Source organism: Exophiala oligosperma (assembly GCF_000835515.1).
Source record: "Exophiala oligosperma strain CBS 72588 unplaced genomic scaffold supercont1.7, whole genome shotgun sequence".
Taxonomy (NCBI): domain Eukaryota; kingdom Fungi; phylum Ascomycota; class Eurotiomycetes; order Chaetothyriales; family Herpotrichiellaceae; genus Exophiala; species Exophiala oligosperma.
The window spans coordinates 961,988-980,929 of record NW_015622824.1 but is presented as its reverse complement, the minus strand read 5'-3'; the positions used below and the strand labels follow the sequence as shown (position 1 = coordinate 980,929).

Below are 18,942 nucleotides of genomic sequence, written 5' to 3'. Positions count from 1 at the left end.
TCGAAGCTGTCATCCGTCTTCATGCGATTCACTGCCACTTTTTTTTTTGAATCTTTCCCCGCAAAGTGGCGCATCCGTCACCACTAGTTGATCCGCCAGATCTTGAGCACAGCCCAACAATGTGAATGACCATAGTCCACTTGACAGGGGTCTCGGGATAGGAATCTGGATAGTCAACCGTCACCCACCATGCTCAGTTAAGCTTCGGCCTGTGAGGATGATTCCCTAAACATCCTACTGGCCCTCCTCCTCCTCTTCCTCCCCCAAGGTTACATGGGATACGGTACCTGAGGGGCCAAACACCAGTGATGAAGCTTGCCGGCGGTGCTAGCAGTCGCCTCGCACGAGTCCTCTTCTATCTCGTGTTCATCCTGGTAGGCGGTTGCATTCTCCACACGAGCTTGTTCATTTCATCATGGTACGTCGCCGCCCACGCTCTGTTGGACCTTGTTGATCCCGCGGGGCGTTTTCCTTTTGTGACGCTGGCATACTTGAAGAGACTCTCATGGCCTTTTTTCCTTCTGAGCAAACAGTCGCGACTGTCCTTTCTCGACCTTGTTTCAATCTCTCGACTCGTCCAAGATGAATCTAGTTACTTTCTTGACGAGCTTGCTGGCTGTGCCATGTCTGGCGGTGCCTCAAACGTCGACAGCGGCATCTCGAGCTTCGACGACAACTTCGTTTGCCGCACAGTTTACTGTCCCTGCGAGCGCCGACGAGGGTGCAACTCTTCTACCCAATATCTATGACCCAACTGCCGCCGACGCACAAGCAGAGTGTCCCGGCTACAATGCCACCGGCGTCAAGACCTCTTCTACTGGCCTGACTGCCCACTTGACCTTGGCTGGGTCTGCTTGCAATGTCTACGGCACCGATATTCATGACCTAGATCTGACGGTCGAGTATCAGACCGACAAACGACTCCACGTCAACATCCGTCCTTCTCATGTCTCCTCTCAGAACCAGAGCTGGTACCTGTTGTCAACCGACTACGTTCCCGCCCCGAGTCAGGAGGACGGCAAGATGACCACCAGCGACCTCACTTTCTCCTGGGCCAACACCGCGTCGACCGGCTTTGGCTTCAACGTGACCCGAAACAGCACCGGGGACGTCTTGTTCTCCACCACAGGGACCAAATTGGTCTTTGAGAATCAATTCATCGAGCTGGTCACACACCAGGAAGAGAACTACAATCTGTACGGGCTTGGTGAAGTCATCCACGGTCTTCGGCTGGGAAACAATTTGACAAGGACCATCTACGCTGCTGACGTAGGAGATCCCATTGACATGAACATATACGGCAGTCATCCATTCTACTTGCAGACCAAGTATTTTGAGATGGGCAATGACAACCGCACGACCTTGGTCACGCAACCGGTCGACTCCAACAACGATACCGCAAACTATACGTCGTCAAACCATGGTGTCTACTTCAGGAACGCTCATGGCATGGAAGTGCTGCTCCGGTCGGACAATGTCACCTGGAGAACTCTGGGAGGAAGCATTGACTTGTACTTCTTCTCCGGACCTACCCAGCCGGATGTCACTCACCAGTATCTCGACGTCATCGGACAGCCGGTCCTGCAGAACTATTGGGGATTTGGATTCCATCAGTGCCGGTGGGGCTACGAGAATTGGACCGTCACCGAGGGCGTGGTGGACAATTACGCCAAGTTCGGTATCCCCCTCGAGACGATATGGAACGACATCGACTACATGTTCCAGTATCGAGACTTTGACAATGATCCCGTTCGGTTCAATTACACTGACGGCAAGGCTTTCCTCCAGAGGCTGCACGACAGGGGCCAACACTACGTGCCCATCATCGATAGTGCCATTTATGCGCCGAATCCCGACAATCAAAGTGACGCATATCCGACATTCAATGATGGAAACGACACAAACTCGTTCATCCTCAACCCCGATGGATCCTTGTACATCGGTTCGGTCTGGCCTGGATATACGGTAAGGCTCACGCAACTGATTTTCCTGGTCTGTTGTATGTTGTATGTTTCTCTGACATGGCCGACAGGTATTCCCGGATTGGTTGACCAGTTCCGCACAAGCGTGGTGGAAGAACCAGTTGGTGACGTGGCATCAAAAGATACCCATCGACGGTGCCTGGATCGACATGAGCGAGGTCTCGTCCTTTTGCGTCGGTAGTTGTGGAACTGGCAACCTGAGTCTCAACCCGGTCCACCCGCCGTTCAAGCTCCCGGGGGAACCGGGGAACATCATCTACGACTACCCGGAGGGGTTCAACTTGACCAACGCGACCCAAGCGGCGTCCGCCGCGTCGGCGTCACAATCACAGGCCGACGCCACCGTGACCGCGTCCAGCACCACGGTCAGTGGTTCCTCCTCCTCGACGAGTTACCTCCGCACGACGCCCACGGCGGGATCGCGCAACGTCAACCACCCCCCGTACGTGATCAACAACGTCCAGGGGGACCTCGCCGTCCACGCGGTCTCCCCCAACGCCACCCACCACAACGGCGTCGAGGAGTACGACGTCCACAACCTGTTCGGCCACCAGATCCTCCGGGCCACGTACGCCGGTCTCCTGGCCGCCCGGCCGGGCAAGCGCCCGTTCATCATCGGCCGGTCGACGTTCGCCGGGTCCGGCGCGGTGGCGGGGCACTGGGGCGGCGACAACATGTCCAAGTTCTACTACATGTACTTTTCCATCCCGCAGGCCCTGAGTTTCAGCCTGTTCGGCATCCCCATGTTCGGCGTCGACACGTGCGGCTTCAACGGCAACAGCGACGAGGAGCTGTGCAACCGGTGGATGCAGCTCAGCGCCTTCTTCCCCTTTTACCGCAACCACAACACCCTGTCGGCCAACCCGCAAGAGGCCTACGTCTGGGCCAGCGTCGCCGACGCCACCAGGGCGGCCATGGCCGTGAGGTTCCAGCTGCTGCCGTACCTGTACACCCTGTTCTACAACGCCCACGCCCGGGGCGACACGGTCATGAGGGCCATGGCCTGGGAGTTCCCCGACGACCCGTCGCTGGCCGACGCCGACCGACAGTTCTTCCTGGGCCCCTCGATCCTCGTCACCCCGGTCCTCACCCAGGGCGCCACGACCGTCGACGGGGTCTTCCCCGGGCTCGTCGAGGGCACCGACGTGTACTACGACTGGTACAACAAGACCCCGGTGTCGAAGCCGACCGCGGGCAAGAACACGACGATCGACGCCCCCCTGGGCCACATCCCGGTGTACATCCGGGGCGGGGCCGTCCTGGCCACCCAGCAGATGGCCATGACCACCCGGGACGCCCGCAACACGTCCTGGTCCATCGTCGTGGCCCCCGGGGTCGACGGCACCGCCGCGGGCCAGCTGTACCTGGACGACGGGGAGAGCCAGGACCCCAACTCCACCAAGACGGTCGACCTGACCGCGAGGATGGGGAGCCTCAACGTCACCGTCACCGGTGACTACTCGGGCCTCGATCTGCCCCTGGCCAACATCACCATCTTGGGGGTCCAGTCGGCCCCTCCCAGCAACGTGGTCAAGATCAACGGGGAGACGGTCGGAAACAGTACTTACGACTCCGACACAAAGACCTTGTTCATTGGCGGTCTGGAACGGTCGCTGGGTGGCAAGGTCTGGGCTGGGAATTGGACCTTGTCTTGAATGATAACTCGCCCCTGTTGCCAATAATGACGGCTACGGAATGAATGATACCTCGGGGAGCAAACCACATATCAACACTGTGGCCGATTTAGGTTCGTCACAGTCATGACACCTTTTTTTTCGTCTTTGTTGTGTTTCAAAAAAAGGATAAATACCATACAAGGAATACCTACTCAATACATTCCATCATTGAAGTCGTTGTGTTCCGCTACCTTGCCTAGAATATGTAATGCCTGCATGCCTGCTTCGTGTAAAAAAGAAAATAAAGAAGATAAAGAAATCACCGGCTTATTAACACCTTACCCAACTACTAATCTTTTCTGACAGTCCCATTGTTACACGTCCAACAGTACATTGGGATCGTGGCCTTTTTTTGCACCAAAATTCCACTTGCAAACCTCGTCCTCGGTGTCGAGTCAGTTGTTCGAGTTCGAAACCCCTTTTTGTTCTTCTGTTCCTCCTTCACTCGTCTTCGTCTTGGGTGTTTTTGGCGAAGATCGAAACAATTCTGCACGCAAAATACCTCTGACTTTGATATTGGCAATGTGCAACGTGGCCAACGCGTGTTGTATGCTTGGTGCTCCCTCAGGGTAGATGATGTACAAGCCCGAATCCAGGTTCGGATCGGGACGGAACTTGTTGTGATAAGCGTGCTTCCCACCTATGGGTAGGTGACGGAACGCGCGCCGATAGCATGACCTGGTAACGGCCGTCGTAGGTCTCGAGAGCGCCGTGATGGCGCCGAGTTCTGTTGCCGGCTCGAACCCAAAGCTCAGATACCCAATACCAGCTTGCCGGAGCAGTGACATGGCCGAAAAGACGAGTAGGTCGGTGATGCCCTTTGGCGCTGTCGGCGACGCACAGTACGGATCAATGTGGTAACCTTTGTTGGCCCCGATCTTCCTCAACGCCGCAAAGCCATTGCACTGTCCGTCACGGTCCGTTGTGTAGATGTAGGTCATCAAGGGTGGGATGGCAAAAGGGTCAAACACCGTCATGTACGCTTGTGGGCGGGACGATTGATTGCGAACGTCCCTCCATGAATCGTAAACATGTCGAAGGTTTTGCTCGAGTACTTCATCGCGACCTTGACTGGGAACGTAGACATGGACCGAGATCCCACCTCTTCCGGGGTCGAGAAGTTGTCTGTTCTGGGTGATCACCCTCTTGCCTTCCTTCTCTTGGAGTATAGGGTTGTCAAGTGGATTGAGGACCCTCTCAGTCCCAAAACGCATCGTCACCCATTTTTTCTGTTCTGCGTATGGTAAGAAATTGTCCGTTGTGCCGAGGAACGCGACGCCCCAACCACGGCGCTTTCGCAAACGGCGAAACTCCTGGAGGAGGTTATCATACTGGTTTGGAGAACATAGAGGATCACCGCCAATCACTGCAATGTTGTTCAAGACTTTGTAGTATAGGGCTGACTGTAGATCTTTACTCAGGAAGAAGCTGTACGATGGGTCCAGCACTCCCATATGGGAGACTCGACCAAATTTCTCTACCAGTGACCCCAGCGCCGAAATGGCTGCAAAGTCATGCAGTGTGAAGGTATTGATATCCTTTGGCCTTTTGGTGGAATTGAGAAATGTGGGGTCGACTTCGGTGGCTTTTATTGAGGCTGCGATCATTGTTTCGGGTCCGGTGTGGTCTAGGATATCGTTCGTCATTTCCTGTGTTGTTACATAGACTGGTGGTGATTGGTCCTGTGCTTGAAGATGCTTCAGTCGTTGGGCAATATCCATAGCTTCCATGTCTTTTCCACCGGAGATCAAGGACGCCGTCATTTGAGTGCCCAAATTCTCAGAGAGCAAGGTCTTCTTCACCCGAGGCGAGTGTCCCGTTGGGGGATTAGGACTAGGACGCGGATTCATTTTCCTTTGTGGCCGCTTCACTGGCGCTTCTGTAGAGGACGAACGTGGCTGGGGCTTTTCTTTCACTGGAGATATTGACACCAGAGTCGATTGGCTGTCACTGAGGGACGGTCGTTGAGAATCACTCATAGTGATCGCGGTTGAGATGTTCTGCATGATGGATTGCTATGGTCTGAGATTGAGCTTTCAGTGGTCTGGTTCCGTTTCTCCCGAGGGAAAAGAGTTCCTAGCTCGACTTGAAGATGGCAGTAGGTGAAAAACTTGTATTGAGACAACCACCCTCATGGACTGCCGACGAAGGTGTATATCTGCAAGAATGCCATAAGTAATGTTTACTCTCTCTCTGTGTAAGCTTTATCGTATTTTGAACTCGAATACGACCATAGGGGCTGTGTTGACTGTCCATCGAGGAATCTACGTTTTTGGCTTCAGCCCGGCTGGCAAGGAATTCCCAGAAGGGAATAATTCGTGCATGGACTTCTGGAGGCATATATTTCTGGAACCAAATCATAGGGCACTCGAATCCTCCTATGCCGTAAAATGGATTTGGTCCGGGCGTTGTAGCAACGAGGCCGCGTAATGTTCGGGACCTTGCCAGGGGTCCAGGTTGCGTAAGCGGGAGAGTCTGAGCCAGGCAGAACCATTTCCGGCCACCTCGAAATTTCCCAGGGACGAGAATAGAGCCGTATGTACGGAGTACAACGTCGCGCGACCTATCATTTGCCGAGCTCGTATATTTTGAACAGCCCACGAAGTCTCAAATGCGCATGGGACCTCGTATTCGGTAATCCCAGAATACGCCCAAGAGAATATGACGTCTTGTTGAATTTCGTAGAGAACACTTGAGTCGAGGGATGTGGAGTCGCAGTCAGATCAGAGGCATCAGTTTCAACCCCGAGCCTTCCCAATCAATAACCTCTGTCCAGCATGATCAGCCAGACTTCTCAAAGTTCTTCAACCTATGTTTCATTTTCAAGATGCTCTTGCTCTTCCACCTGCTCTTCATTTTCGACTTCTGGAGCCTCTCTCTCCTTTTTCACCTTCCACGTAAAATTTATATGAGAACCTTGGTCACGAAAGTCCAACTTCCATTCCAAGGTTAAATTTCTCCCCAAAATACCTGTATCACGCACATCTATACCGGGTGGAATGACCCAAGCACAGCCTACCTTGAGGACAACATTGGCGACAATGAGAAACTCACCCCACCCTAGGCGGCGAATCTCGTACGGTGGGGACCGCAAGACAATTCGTGGATTGTGAAAAGTAGGATGCTGGAAGGGTAGATTGTCAAATCCCCTGCGAAAGAAGAGCATGCCGAACTTACCAGCATTACCTGCACTTCTTGGATCATGTCTGTGCTTGAAAGTCTTAGGAAGAATTTCCAATCATGGGTGTTCTTCGATTCAGCGTAAGCACGAACTAGTCTATGCTCGTTACCGATACATATGGTGAGAGTTTCAACTTTTGAAGCAATTCGCATTCTTTCTGCTGACCTTGTTTCAACCTCACGCGCTACGTAGATGTTGGGGTATCGTGTTCGCAAGGTGACTTCGCGGTCAGGATCCAGAGTGGCCGTCGTCGATGTTCGACACATAGGACATTTGATCGCCTCAGACGGAAGCACGAGCGTTTGGACGTCGAAGCTGTCTCTGGTCATTTGGGAGGAGATACAAACATCGACCCAGTATGCCATACAGTGCTCGCACATTGTATGATTACAGGCCGTTCGAACTGGCCTGTAGAGTAGCTGAACGCATATCGGACACAGGTCATCATCGTCAATCACATCTGTCGCTGTGTGTCCGTTTGGAGAAGAAGTTTCTGGGTTTTGCGAGTTATTTCCTGGTTCGGTCAACTCATTCCTGCTTGATCTTCCCTTCATAATGAAGATGTCTAAGATTGTTGTAGCAAGGTAGAGGAAGAGGGGTGGGAAGTTGCCTGGCTGCATATGTCTATGAGGATTGTCGCTACCAAGCCACTTGCTTCAACGTAGATGGCCGTTTTGGAGGGTCTGATCTAATCTAATCACATCTCGTACTCTGGTCTAGATTTTTCTTCTATCGTGGGCTGACTTACTTCGCTGCGGAAGCATCGGGAAATTAGATCTTCACGGGAAGACACGCCACGGCCCCTTGCAGCCAGAACCATTCGAATTAACCGGGTGTTGCATGATATTTTTAACGGATATCACTCAGATCTTCTCCTTCTAGTGAGGCAAATGCAATAAACAGAACCTTTGTCACCTTGTGTCAGCACCTCCTCATCCTTGTTACCAACGACTCCTGGCACTCCTTCAATCCTCCTTTCGATCTTGGACACGCTCTTTTCCTCCCCTCCTCTTTAGTCTTAAACCGTATCTATCAAGGCCTTCCATGATGCCTGGCCGAACACTCCCCACGATCCCGCAGGCGGAAGTTGAGACACACAACACGAAAGACTCGTGCTGGGTTACGATTGGGGAGCGCATATTCGATGTGACCGACTTTGTTGAAGATCATCCTGGTGGCGGTGACTTGATTTTGGAATATGCCGGCAGGGATGTCAAGCAAATCATGGAGGACGAGGTCTCCCATTTCCACACCGAGACTGCGTACGAGATCCTCGAGGAGAGCCTTATTGGATTCATGCCGACCGAGCCTGTCCTGAAAGCCGCAACGGCATCTTCTCACCCCGACCAAGTCGTCCCTCTACCTGCTACCGCCAACGGAAACGCCGAGTTGAGGAAGCAGGGAGTACAAACGTCAGATCTACCTACAAGAGCAGTGTTTGAGACTACTGGTATGTCTTGTGCTGAAGACCTCTCGAAAGACACCGATTTGGATAAAGACTGGAAACAACACAAGTTCTTGGACTTGAACAGACCATTGTTCACCCAAATGCTGTTCAGCAAGTTCTCCAAGGAATTTTATTTGGAACAGATACACCGACCTCGACACTATCGTGGAGGCGACTCTGCTCCGTTGTTTGGAAACATTCTCGAGCCACTCAGCAAGACGGCGTGGTATGTTGTGCCAGCGCTCTGGCTCCCCCCGGTGTTTTACGGCTCATACCTCGGCCTCACAAATCTACCTATTCCCCAGGGCCCTGCCTACTGGGCCCTCGGTCTCTTCCTCTGGACCTTGGTCGAGTACCTCCTCCACCGCTTCCTCTTCCACGTCGACTACTACTTGCCTGATAACTCCGTCTTCCTGACGCTCCATTTCGTCCTGCATGGCATTCATCACTACCTCCCCATGGACAAATACCGACTTGTGATGCCTCCAACGCTGTTCCTCATCCTTGCGACGCCGTTTTACAAACTCGCACACACCGTCTTTTGGTATAATTGGTACGCTGCCATCACCGTCTTCTCTGGCGGCATCTTCGGATATGTCTGCTACGACTGCACGCACTACTGGCTCCATCATCATCAATTGCCGGCCTACGTGCGTGATTTGAAAAAGTACCATCTGGCTCATCATTACCAGAACTACGAACTCGGGTAAGAATACTTTGCATCTAAGACATTGCCATGGGTATCACGCTAACTGACGATTCTCAGGTTCGGCGTGACCTCCAAGTTTTGGGACTACGTCTGGGGCACTCAACTCGAATATGCCAAACCCATCAAAACAAACTAGAATGGAGCCCTCCAAGTGACGATTATAGGTGCATCCGCGTCGTCACAAAGACTGAATTGTGCTGCCTATCCTCAATTCAAGACATCACGCAGTCGAATCATTCCCTACACTTTCGATTTTTTTGTTTTGTACAATATTCCCAGCAAGTTCATTTCATCCAGATGAAGAGACCGTTTGCACGGTGGGCGTTGGCTCTGTTCTGTTTCAGGAGGAAGTTTTTCTTCCAACTCGGGGAGGGTCATCATAGACTAGTCACAAAACAAAACTCATCGACCTTGAGTAAAGTAATAATCCTAATGAATTAATGATCCACTCATATTCTATACAACGCATTACTAGCTCGATACGAAGTGTGTATACCAAGTACAAATTGTGAACATCTTTATCTCTTCCTACGACAAATTTAATGATTAAACAGACACGCAACAGATAAACAACAGGCAAGAGGTGGTCTCCTCAGTCAGTAGGTGGTAGTCCCTTTTACTGGACAATTTAACTGGACGGTTGTATGTACATACGTGCAAGCACCGAGCTAAGATAATTCAGGTCAAGGTTCCAAGGAGTGTGATGATGAAAAAAAAGGAACCCCCTTCGCTCGATGAAAAAATGCTAAACAAAAAACGTGTCAATGGAAAGTGTAAATTTGAGTGCTAGATGCAAAATGCAAGAGGCTGAAAAAAAAAGAAAAAACCATCATGTCAACTCGATTCATATTCACTCGGCAAGTTCACCCCTGTCCGGCAGGCGATCCACGGACTCACACAGACACACCCACCCATACACACACACATAGACATGTCTACCTCTTTTTTTGTTAACCAAAAAAGGAAGGCATCTCCTCATCACCCGATTTTTTTTGTATCCAAAGTCCTCGAAGCCCAAACCCCCCCAGAACACACTTTCATACACTGGGAAATATGAGAGAAAGAAAGTGTCCGATCCGAGAATTCGAGCAACAAACAAAGAGCTTGGCCCCGTCAGTCAACCTCAACCTAGGAAGAAGATGAAGTTGGAGTGGCTTCGACTTGGGTGGCTGTGGCCGGGTTGCTCCCCCAGATCCACACAAATGGGTTTCTCGCTCGGAGTTTGAATGCGGCGTGGGCGGTCGAAGCAGGTACCACGGCGGTGGTGGCGGTGGGTTCTGGGACTGGTACGACATCTGTTAGCTCGTCTGACCCGATGACGGTAGAACTCGAAGAAGAGGAAGTGAAAGTGGACGACGGTAATGTCGTGGGTGGAATTGGAATGACGGATACACCTGTCACAACATCCAGACTAGTCGTGGACGTGGACACGGATAGAGATGTCGATGTCGATGTCGATCCTGGAAGAGTGTCGGGACCATTCAGAGAAGACGAATCGATGGTATTTGGTGCAGGACTTGCAGTCACAACTTCAGTGACGGTCGTGACAACAACAACTTTCGTGGTCGTGGTCGTGGCCGGGCCGTCTGGATCCGGACTCGAGTCGGGGACTGCACTTGCAGAGAAAGTTGTGGTTGAAGAGGCAGCTGCAGTCTCAAAGACGGGCATCGTCATGATGTTCCCATCAGGCATCGTCATGATCGAACCACCTGGGGTCGGCATCGTGAGAACGACACCATTTGGTAGTGTCAAGAGTGGTCCAACCGTCGTTGGAGGCCCATCGATTGGAGCGGTCGTAGTGGCTGACAGGTTGTGGTGCGGTCGAAACGGTAACCCAGGGTGACTTCCATTGTGGTGGTTCCGGTAGCCAGAGGTGCCATTACACTTTGTTTGGTTGGAATTACCAGGGTCGACGTCGGTGGTGTGATTGAAGTTGTCGTTGCAAGGATGATCCCAGCGGAAAACCGAGTGAGATTCGCCAGGAGCGAAACTGGGTCGTTGACCACCGCCAAACCCTGGACGTCCAGTCGTCGGGATGTTGGCATTGAATGGTTGAAACGGGGTTTCTGCAGATCCAGATCCACGACCAGTGGCGTTGAAACGTTGCGGTGCGAATCGCATTTCTCCATGTCCACTTCCATGGTCCAAAGATGATGTAGGGGATGATGGTTGTGCGGTAGGGAATGCATATGACTCACCTTGATCACGCTTGGTGTATTTTGTCATGTAGACAGTCTGAAGAACCGTCTGAGTGACCGACTCCCACTCGGTCTCAGTAGCAACCTGAAATTGGCCGTTACCGTTGCCATTACCTTTGCCCCCGAACCCGTTTCCACCTCCCCCGCGACCACCACCGAAGCCCTGGCCCGAGCCGGAGTTGCCAGTTGGCACTGGTGCACCTGGGGTATCGGTTGCAGCCATTGGAACGGCACTGAAAGTCTGTGTTTCCAGTCCGGGACCAGCAGTCGAGCCGGTGTGTACGGTCAAGAAGTCGGGTATACCTGTGGTGACAGCGGTAGCCGCGGAGACACTAGCTTCGCTGGCACCTCCAGGCACAGGACCTGTTGCGGATGCACCGAACGGAATTGTAGAACCTGTGCGATTATGAGTCAGTGGCTGTCGGGCAATACTTGTGGGTACCACGGCCATTGAGGATGGAGTAGGAACATCCGTGAAGGGAAGGGTCATACCTGTGACGGCTGTTGGATTGGTGACCTCCATAAACTGAGAAGAGGCTGCAGCCATGTCATAACCTTGACCAGAGACATAGTTGGCCTGGCCTTTGGAATAAGGCTCGATGCCGACATTGTCAACAATGTCAACGTCCATGCAGGTGGTGTAGATTTCTTGTTTGCCATTAGGCAGGTTAGGATCACCTCCCGGTAGAGTTGGCCAGTCCCATACCCAGTAGAGGGTATATGGTTTGCCGGTCGGAGCGTCTGAGGGGATTTGGATATCAGTTTGACACCACAAATCTCCACCCATCAATTGGTCCGCTGTGTGAGCGTACGTGACCTGGCGTTGTTGAGAAAGGGGAGACCCGTTGATCTGGTAACACTGTCCATCATCGAAGTTCTGAGTAGCCAGGAGGACACCACGGCCATCACCGCCTTTGCCATCAGGAGTCCAGACACGATGAATAGCTAGGAAAGCATCATCAGGGCTAGGATCGGTAGTACCATAGACATAGACTGTGCCTCGATTGTTAGGTTTGCCTGGTTGGTTCTGTGGCAAGGTGACATGGCCATTTTCCTGATACCGCAAGGCGACTGCGGATCCTGGAACGGCCTGGAGTCTTGGACTGCCATCGGTTTGATTCTGAGATGTCTGGCTGGATCTGCACATCAAATCTGTCGGAAGGACTGAATTCGCACGGCCGTTGGGTGGAATGAGGTTGACCATCGCGTCGTCTGGAGACATATTCGGCTGGCGCATAACGTTCCCACGAGCGAAACCGGGTACACCTGCAAGAGTACCATTCGGCGCAATGACCAGCATCTGTTCAATCCAAGAATGCGCGGAGGCGATGGGGACTGCAGCAAGCACTCCAAGAAGGATGCTGCGCAGAGAGGGTTTTGATAGAGCCATGGTTTTCGATGATTGGAATAAGTCTGGAAAGGATAAGAATTTCGTCCAGCGAATTTATGTTTGACTCGCGCAGAATGCGAGGAAAAGTTTTGTGAGATAGTTTGGCTTTCTTCGCGCTGCGATTTGGGTTTCTGTGTGGAAGGTTGGGTATACTCTCAGAGTATGTTCGTGTGTTATCCAAAAGATGGTTTGTTCAAGCTGTCGAAGTTCGAACGGGAAGTAATGATCGTAGAGGTAGGCAAGAGACTGACAAAGAACGATCCTGTACAAACAAAAGGAGTGACGAAGTCAAAAGAGTGACAATGCAAGCATTGAGGTTGAAGAACAAAGGGTTGAAGACAATGCCTCACGAAAGCATTGTTCTGCGTTGTGTGAAGGTGAAGATACAAAGAATAGCAGGCGATAAGCGAGACGTCGGGGTCAGGCAGTATTCACAAAGACAAGAACTCTCAGCCATCAGAGTGGAGAGTGGAGCATGGTTATGGGAATTTTTCGATCGGCATCTAAGCGCAAGGAGTCGATAGAATTGTTTGAGAGCTTGCAGCATGATCCATGCTTGATAGGCCCCTTTCTATGACATAGACAGGGCATGCTGCCGTGCGAAGGTCCAAGGTGGACAAGCTTCCGGGAAAGTATGACAAGGTCCGACCAATACTTGGGCAGCAATAGGGTTATATTGCCCATGGCCTGGACCCAGAGGTGCTGGTGTTTCAAGTGCATGACGATCTCGTGGCGGACCAGGGTGGTCAACTCACTCTTCGTTGGTGCGGGACATCTGCCGGGGGAATAATATATTGATAAGATACGAGGCTGCGGAGACGAGCTTCCTATCCCGTTGATATTGTTCCGCCTGCCTAAAATAACTGTCAGTCTTGTCTTGGTGGATTGTTCTCAGCGGACAATGCAATGTTGGGGTGAGGCAAGAGCCATGTCACTGGTGACTTGAAGACTTCAGTTGCCACCTCTCTCCTGCGAGAATGGCGCAATTGACAGCTCGACAGGAAAGCACTGACGACCCTCAGCGCCCCTTTCATCTCTTCTCGAGTGTCGTGTGACGACGAACAGTGCGGATTTGATGGCAACGAAGAACAAGGAGCGAGGACAGGGGGCCAGATTTGCGGGAGGCAGAAGCGAGGACACATCGAAGTCACTTCAAACATTAGCGTGTGTTTCGTAACCGTATTAGCGCCATACTACAGCGAGTAGCGCGTCGATCATAGCCAATCACTACCTGCAAGGCTACTATGTCTGCATCCGGCCTGGAGAGTGGACAGCTCATGCGTGCCGCGTTCTTTTTGATTTCCCTACAAGTCCCTGCGCATGGAAGCACTATTTTCAAGGTTCGAAGGGAACAAGGAGCTCGCCTCGTGTAGGACGGTCGATTCTCCGTCCGGAACACACGGCTGGAGACACGGCACGGCCAGGATGTCCGCGTGCGCGCTTAATCTGACAAGTCTGGCCATTGACGTTGGTGTGACAGTCATATTACTCGCAGGATGCTTGGTTCATGGGAGTTCCCCAGGTCTCCGTCCTTGCGTGCAGGAATAGGCTAGGTTGTACGCTACTATTAGGCTCAACAGTGACGTAGATCTCGGCTGATGATGCAGCAAAGGATGCAAGATTCGAGGTATCTAGATCTGAGCAGAATATGGTGTGCTCAATATCAGGTCTGAACAACGTGCTATTCAATAGCGAATGGTGCCGTCTCACGTGTTATATATGTACAAATTGACCCTGACTGTTGCTCGAAGCCGCGAGCAAGTCGGGCAAGAAGAGGTATATCGGAGCGGAGTATTGTGTGTTCGACACAACTGTCATGCGATGATCCAGCGCATCAAACGACTCTCCACCTTACCTCTTGAATCCGCTTTCCTGGATCATCCAACTTTCGAAATTCAGCATATCCTTGTTTAGCTTGCGACACTGAACCTCGTCAGCACCGTACCCATGTTCGACGAACCAGCGGAACATTGTCCCTAACTCGGGTACCATCCACTGTAGCAAGCTGGCCATGAACCCATAGGAGACTGGCATCGGCCGTCCAAGAGCTCTCCAGAAAATCTGGTTGGCTTGCGACTGCGTGAGAGTGTCTCCTGCCAGACTGATTGCAGTATTTTTGTATTCCTCCGTGTCCGAGCCTGTAAATGCCTTTGCGGCAAACACGCCAATGTCTTTTGTGGCCACAATCTGTAAGGCCTTGTCGCCCATGTTTGCCCACATCGCCGCAAAGACTCTGCCCGGAAAGGTCGGTGTGAGGTTCTCCATGAACGCGACCGGCCGCAGAATAGTATAAGTCATGTTCTTGCCTCGGGTATTCTCAATCAAATGTTTCTCGGTCCAGTACTATCATCCATTTAGTGATACCGCCGTGCAGTGATGCGGAAAGAGAAGTTCACCTTCGTGACAAAGTGTGGGACATCCGTAGCATTAAAATCTGATTTTCCAGGTCCTCCGCGATCTACGGAAGAGAGAACAAAGTGTTTAACATCGTGCATCATGGCAGCATCGATCAGTTTCTTCCCTCGTGCCATCTCAAGCTGCTCATCCCCCTTCTTCATCGATGGGATTGTCACACAGAACACACCCCATACGGCTCCTACCCCTCCTGCCTTTTCAAAAATAGCTTGAGGATCGTGTAAATCGCCTTCGATTAATTCAATCTTGGAATTTGCAGCGAGGGCCTTTGCGGCTTTAGAGGTGCTTTTGCGCGTGACAGCGAGTATGCGGAAGTCGAAGGGCGGAGGATTATCCAGGAGAGCTTTGATGGCTGAGCCACCTTGCTTCCCTGTAGCACCTGTAATCAATATATTACGAGTCGTCATGATGAGGACAATTAGTCGTGTTAGGGAATTCTTGCAGAGATGGTTGAACAGAGAAGTCGGTGCTGTAATTCTTTGGCGCAGCGCAAGCGAGATGATTGACGTCAGTGTTGGACGCGGCAAACATTGTGCAAAGACTGGCACGTCCGTGGCGAATTTCCAACATGATGTCGATTCTGTCTGTGTTTATGCGACGCCCTTGAGGCTATATGCGATTCTGTTGGGATAGAGCAATGGGAACAACATGGAATCTAAAGTAAACCACTTCCCGCATGCGTCTGGATGGTGGACGGGTCCAAGTAGGGTGCCTGAATAGTTCGGCCGAACTAGCTTCGCTGACTCTGGGGACGCACATATGTCAAGTTCACAAGATTCACATTCCCTCCGATGCTATGAAGCAATGACAACCTTCACTGGGACTCTACCCTCGTCCTCTCCTTCTCTGCCCTGATTTGCGGCCAGCCTGAAAGCCTTTTCTCCGTCTGCTAGACTAACTCGATGAGTGACCACATCCTCTGCCACACCATCCAACTTGCCGCTCGCGAACAGAGCAATGGCAGCAGGATAGCAATTGGCGTATCTGAATACACCAATGATATCCACTTCCCTCAATGCTGCTGCTCCCAAAGGCAGTGTCTGGGTTGGGTTTCCCATGCCGACAAGAACCAGCTTTCCGCCCGCGTTGGCGGCAAATATTCCTAGCTGTACACATGACGGTACACCTGTGCACTCGAACACTCGATCGAACCCTGTATCGAGACCAGCAGACTTTGACACTTCGGCAGCGAGCTCTTGAGCGCCTGCTAGGGTTTCTTCAATAGTTGGGGCAGCTGGCTTCTTGGGTATGAGAAATGTTTTGAGGTTGAATCGACCACCTCCAAGAGCCGCTGCAATCTTCAATCTGGGAGCATCAATGTCGGCAATGACAATATCTGTAACGCCAGCAACTGCAAGAACAGCCGCAGTAAGCATCCCCACGGCACCCGCGCCGAGAACAAGAGCGCTTGAGCCGGTCAAAGCGACACCAGAGCCAGAGCCCGCCACTTGACTTCGATTGAGGGCGTGTAAGGAAACAGCCAAAGGCTCTACCAGGGCACCCTGCTCGAACGTGACGTTCTCCGGTAGCTTGTGACACATTTCAGCGGGCTGGGTTATCATGGTCTGAAGCGTCCCATCAGCGTGAGGAAATGTCTTTGCTGATGATCTGAACGATAGTTTGGGACACAAGTTGTACCGCCCTGTTGTACACAGCGAACATGAGCGGCACGGAATGCCGACCTCCATCGCTACCCTATCGCCTACTTTGAGACTGGAAGAGCTTGCCACTGCATTGGCAGACTCTGACACTGCAGTAACTACGCCTGAAGCTTCGTGACCCAGCACTAGAGGCGACTGAATGATGAAGTTGCCATTGCGGCCATGGTGATAATAATGCAGGTCTGAGCCACAAAGACCGGTGGCTTTGACAGCGATTTGAACTTCTCCCGCTCGAGGAGATGGTTGAGGTCTAGATTCCTAGACGGAGGTGAGCTTCAGGTCCGAATACAACACTTACTGTCCTTTGTCAAAGTCACGACTTGTACTCACCAATCTCAGGTCCTTTGCGCCGTGTAGAACCAAAGCCTGTATACTAGCTGCTCCTGACATCATTCCAATAATCCAATGACAAACCACAGCCAGAATGGATATTTTGCTTGTTGTTTTCAGAAGAATTGTTCTTCCTACAAAAGTTCGTCTCCAGTCAGCTTGGGCGACAGTCTACCGTCCACATGGCAGTTGGCTTATATCAAGTGTGCCTACGGAGTATTCCAGTGGATAGAACGTCAAGCCTTGAATCGTTGTCCGGGATGCTCGCCGGCACCCAAAGGAAGCTCATCGGCTATTGAAGTGCACATTTTCCTGCGTTGTTTCGGCGAGGGGTAGCCCAACGGCGCCCCAAAGGCCACAAGTTGTTGCCCGCGGGGTGAACTCAGTGCTACGATGCACTGCAGTGACAACCTTGGTGGGGGTTTTTAATGCCCACCGCCCCAAACGGTCTCGCCGTATGAGGCGGCATTAGACGGCGGTGCGGGGGACCAAACTCGGTTCAAATGCCGATGACGAGAATGACACAAAAGGTCGTGCATATCGTAGATGTTCCCGCAGTCAAATGGCATTGGAGATTCGTTTGCTGTCTATGGGCTTTTGAGGTTCGTGTAATTAACGAGACCCTACTCCCTCGTTTTCTTGTATAGTATAGACAAAAAGGTCCCTGGTTTTCTCACCACTTCCTCCCAATATGTCAAAACCTGCAGTGCTGCTGATCGGTGACCTGGCACACACGAACGCGGAGTGGAAAGCCTACGCTTCTAAATACAACTTGAAAGAGTTCCGGAAAGGAACACGAGACGAATTCCTCTTAAAATGCAAGGCTGGGGAGTATGATGATGTTGTTGCTCTGTATCGCTCAAACACGTCGACTTCAGAAACGGGCCCATTCAACGAAGAGCTGGTCTCGTGTCTACCTTCCTCCCTGAAATATATATGCCACAACGGTGCGGGTTATGATAATATTGAGGTGGATGCTTGTACAAAAAGAGGGATAAAGGTGTCTAGCACGCCGCTTGCCGTAGACAACGCGACGGCTGATGTTGGTATTTTCCTGCTCTTGGGTGCATTGAGACAGGCCTGGACACCTCTGAAGGCCATCAAGGAAGGAAAGTGGAAAGGCGACGCTCAGCTTGGTAATGATCCCAAAGGCAAGCTGTTGGGCATCCTAGGGATGGGCGGCATTGGCAGAGTAAGCGAAGCTGGTGGCCTTTGAGAGTACCAGAAGCTGACATTTTCTCAGGCAATGGCAGATCGAGCACGAGCGTTTGGCATGACGATCGCCTATCACAATAGATCGAAACTGCCCAAGGAACTCGAAGGGGATGCAACGTACCTCAGTTTTGACGAACTACTTGCCAAATCGGATGTTCTCAGTTTGAACCTGTCCCTCAATGCAAAGACACGCCACATCATATCGGCCAAAGAATTCGCAAAGATGAAGGACGGTGTTGTGATTGTGAACACTGCACGAGGAGCATTGATCAAAGAGAAGGACCTGGTGGCGGCATTGGACAGTGGGAAGGTCTCATCCGTTGGACTCGATGTATTCGAAGACGAGCCGAGGATCGAAGATGGGCTCTTGAAAAATGATCGAGCCTTCATCGTCCCTCATATTGGCACAATGACTTGGGAAACACAAAAAGAGATGGAAATGCTTGTGCTGCAGAATCTGGAGAACGCCGTGGACAAAGGGTCCTTGTTGACACCTATACCTGAACAAAAAGACCAGTTGAATGGCCATTTATGACAAGTTGGATGAGATAAGGAGTGTTTCAGCGACTCGGGTTTCTTGTAAACTCGTAGATGACTGTCGTTGGCTATTAATAAAAGAATGGAATGTTGGGTGGCATGGGATTGTCGAGAATCATACATAGCACGCATATTCGAGACGTCGCAGGCTTCAAGCCTCGGCACAACTTCACATGCCAAAGTCCCCGTTGAGGCCCGTGA

At 51.7% G+C, this 18,942-nt stretch overlaps 7 protein-coding genes across 8 annotated transcripts; 3 read left to right on the top strand and 4 right to left on the bottom strand.

Annotated features, from left to right (window-relative positions):
- The first annotated feature begins 502 nt into the window (after positions 1-502).
- On the top strand, positions 503-3,856 carry PV06_07659 (uncharacterized protein). The gene is made up of 2 exons (XM_016408921.1): positions 503-1,965; positions 2,033-3,856. The coding sequence occupies exons 1-2, from the start codon at positions 583-585 to the stop codon at positions 3,635-3,637; spliced, it is 2,988 nt and encodes a 995-aa protein (XP_016260675.1). The 5' UTR covers positions 503-582; the 3' UTR covers positions 3,638-3,856.
- Positions 3,761-7,416, bottom strand: PV06_07658. 2 transcript variants are annotated; one of them, XM_016408919.1, is made up of 2 exons: positions 7,005-7,416; positions 3,761-6,935 (listed from the first exon to the last, which is right to left on the bottom strand). In XM_016408919.1, exon 2 carries the CDS (start codon positions 5,662-5,664, stop codon positions 4,054-4,056), a length of 1,611 nt encoding a protein of 536 aa, XP_016260673.1. In that variant the 5' UTR covers positions 5,665-6,935; positions 7,005-7,416; the 3' UTR covers positions 3,761-4,053. The 2 variants fall into 2 exon arrangements, with proteins under 2 accessions (XP_016260673.1, XP_016260674.1); XM_016408920.1 differs by lacking the exon at positions 7,005-7,416 and having other exon boundaries at positions 3,761-6,782; positions 6,836-6,937.
- A 166-nt stretch (positions 7,417-7,582) lies between these two features.
- Positions 7,583-9,506, top strand: PV06_07657 (uncharacterized protein). The gene is made up of 2 exons (XM_016408918.1): positions 7,583-8,992; positions 9,053-9,506. The coding sequence occupies exons 1-2, from the start codon at positions 7,884-7,886 to the stop codon at positions 9,129-9,131; spliced, it is 1,188 nt and encodes a 395-aa protein (XP_016260672.1). The 5' UTR covers positions 7,583-7,883; the 3' UTR covers positions 9,132-9,506.
- A 95-nt stretch (positions 9,507-9,601) lies between these two features.
- On the bottom strand, positions 9,602-13,210 carry PV06_07656 (uncharacterized protein). Its single transcript, XM_016408917.1, has 3 exons — positions 11,686-13,210; positions 11,194-11,589; positions 9,602-10,278 (listed from the first exon to the last, which is right to left on the bottom strand). The coding sequence occupies exons 1-3, from the start codon at positions 12,581-12,583 to the stop codon at positions 10,124-10,126; spliced, it is 1,449 nt and encodes a 482-aa protein (XP_016260671.1). The 5' UTR covers positions 12,584-13,210; the 3' UTR covers positions 9,602-10,123.
- A 945-nt stretch (positions 13,211-14,155) lies between these two features.
- On the bottom strand, positions 14,156-15,609 carry PV06_07655 (uncharacterized protein). Its single transcript, XM_016408916.1, has 2 exons — positions 14,980-15,609; positions 14,156-14,926 (listed from the first exon to the last, which is right to left on the bottom strand). The coding sequence occupies exons 1-2, from the start codon at positions 15,403-15,405 to the stop codon at positions 14,435-14,437; spliced, it is 918 nt and encodes a 305-aa protein (XP_016260670.1). The 5' UTR covers positions 15,406-15,609; the 3' UTR covers positions 14,156-14,434.
- Positions 15,610-15,708: 99 nt separating this feature from the next.
- On the bottom strand, positions 15,709-17,351 carry PV06_07654 (uncharacterized protein). The gene is made up of 2 exons (XM_016408915.1): positions 16,990-17,351; positions 15,709-16,917 (listed from the first exon to the last, which is right to left on the bottom strand). The coding sequence occupies exons 1-2, from the start codon at positions 17,050-17,052 to the stop codon at positions 15,793-15,795; spliced, it is 1,188 nt and encodes a 395-aa protein (XP_016260669.1). The 5' UTR covers positions 17,053-17,351; the 3' UTR covers positions 15,709-15,792.
- A 211-nt stretch (positions 17,352-17,562) lies between these two features.
- Positions 17,563-18,889, top strand: PV06_07653 (uncharacterized protein). Its single transcript, XM_016408914.1, has 2 exons — positions 17,563-18,181; positions 18,233-18,889. Exons 1-2 carry the CDS (start codon positions 17,681-17,683, stop codon positions 18,737-18,739), a joined length of 1,008 nt encoding a protein of 335 aa, XP_016260668.1. The 5' UTR covers positions 17,563-17,680; the 3' UTR covers positions 18,740-18,889.
- Positions 18,890-18,942: the final 53 nt, after the last annotated feature.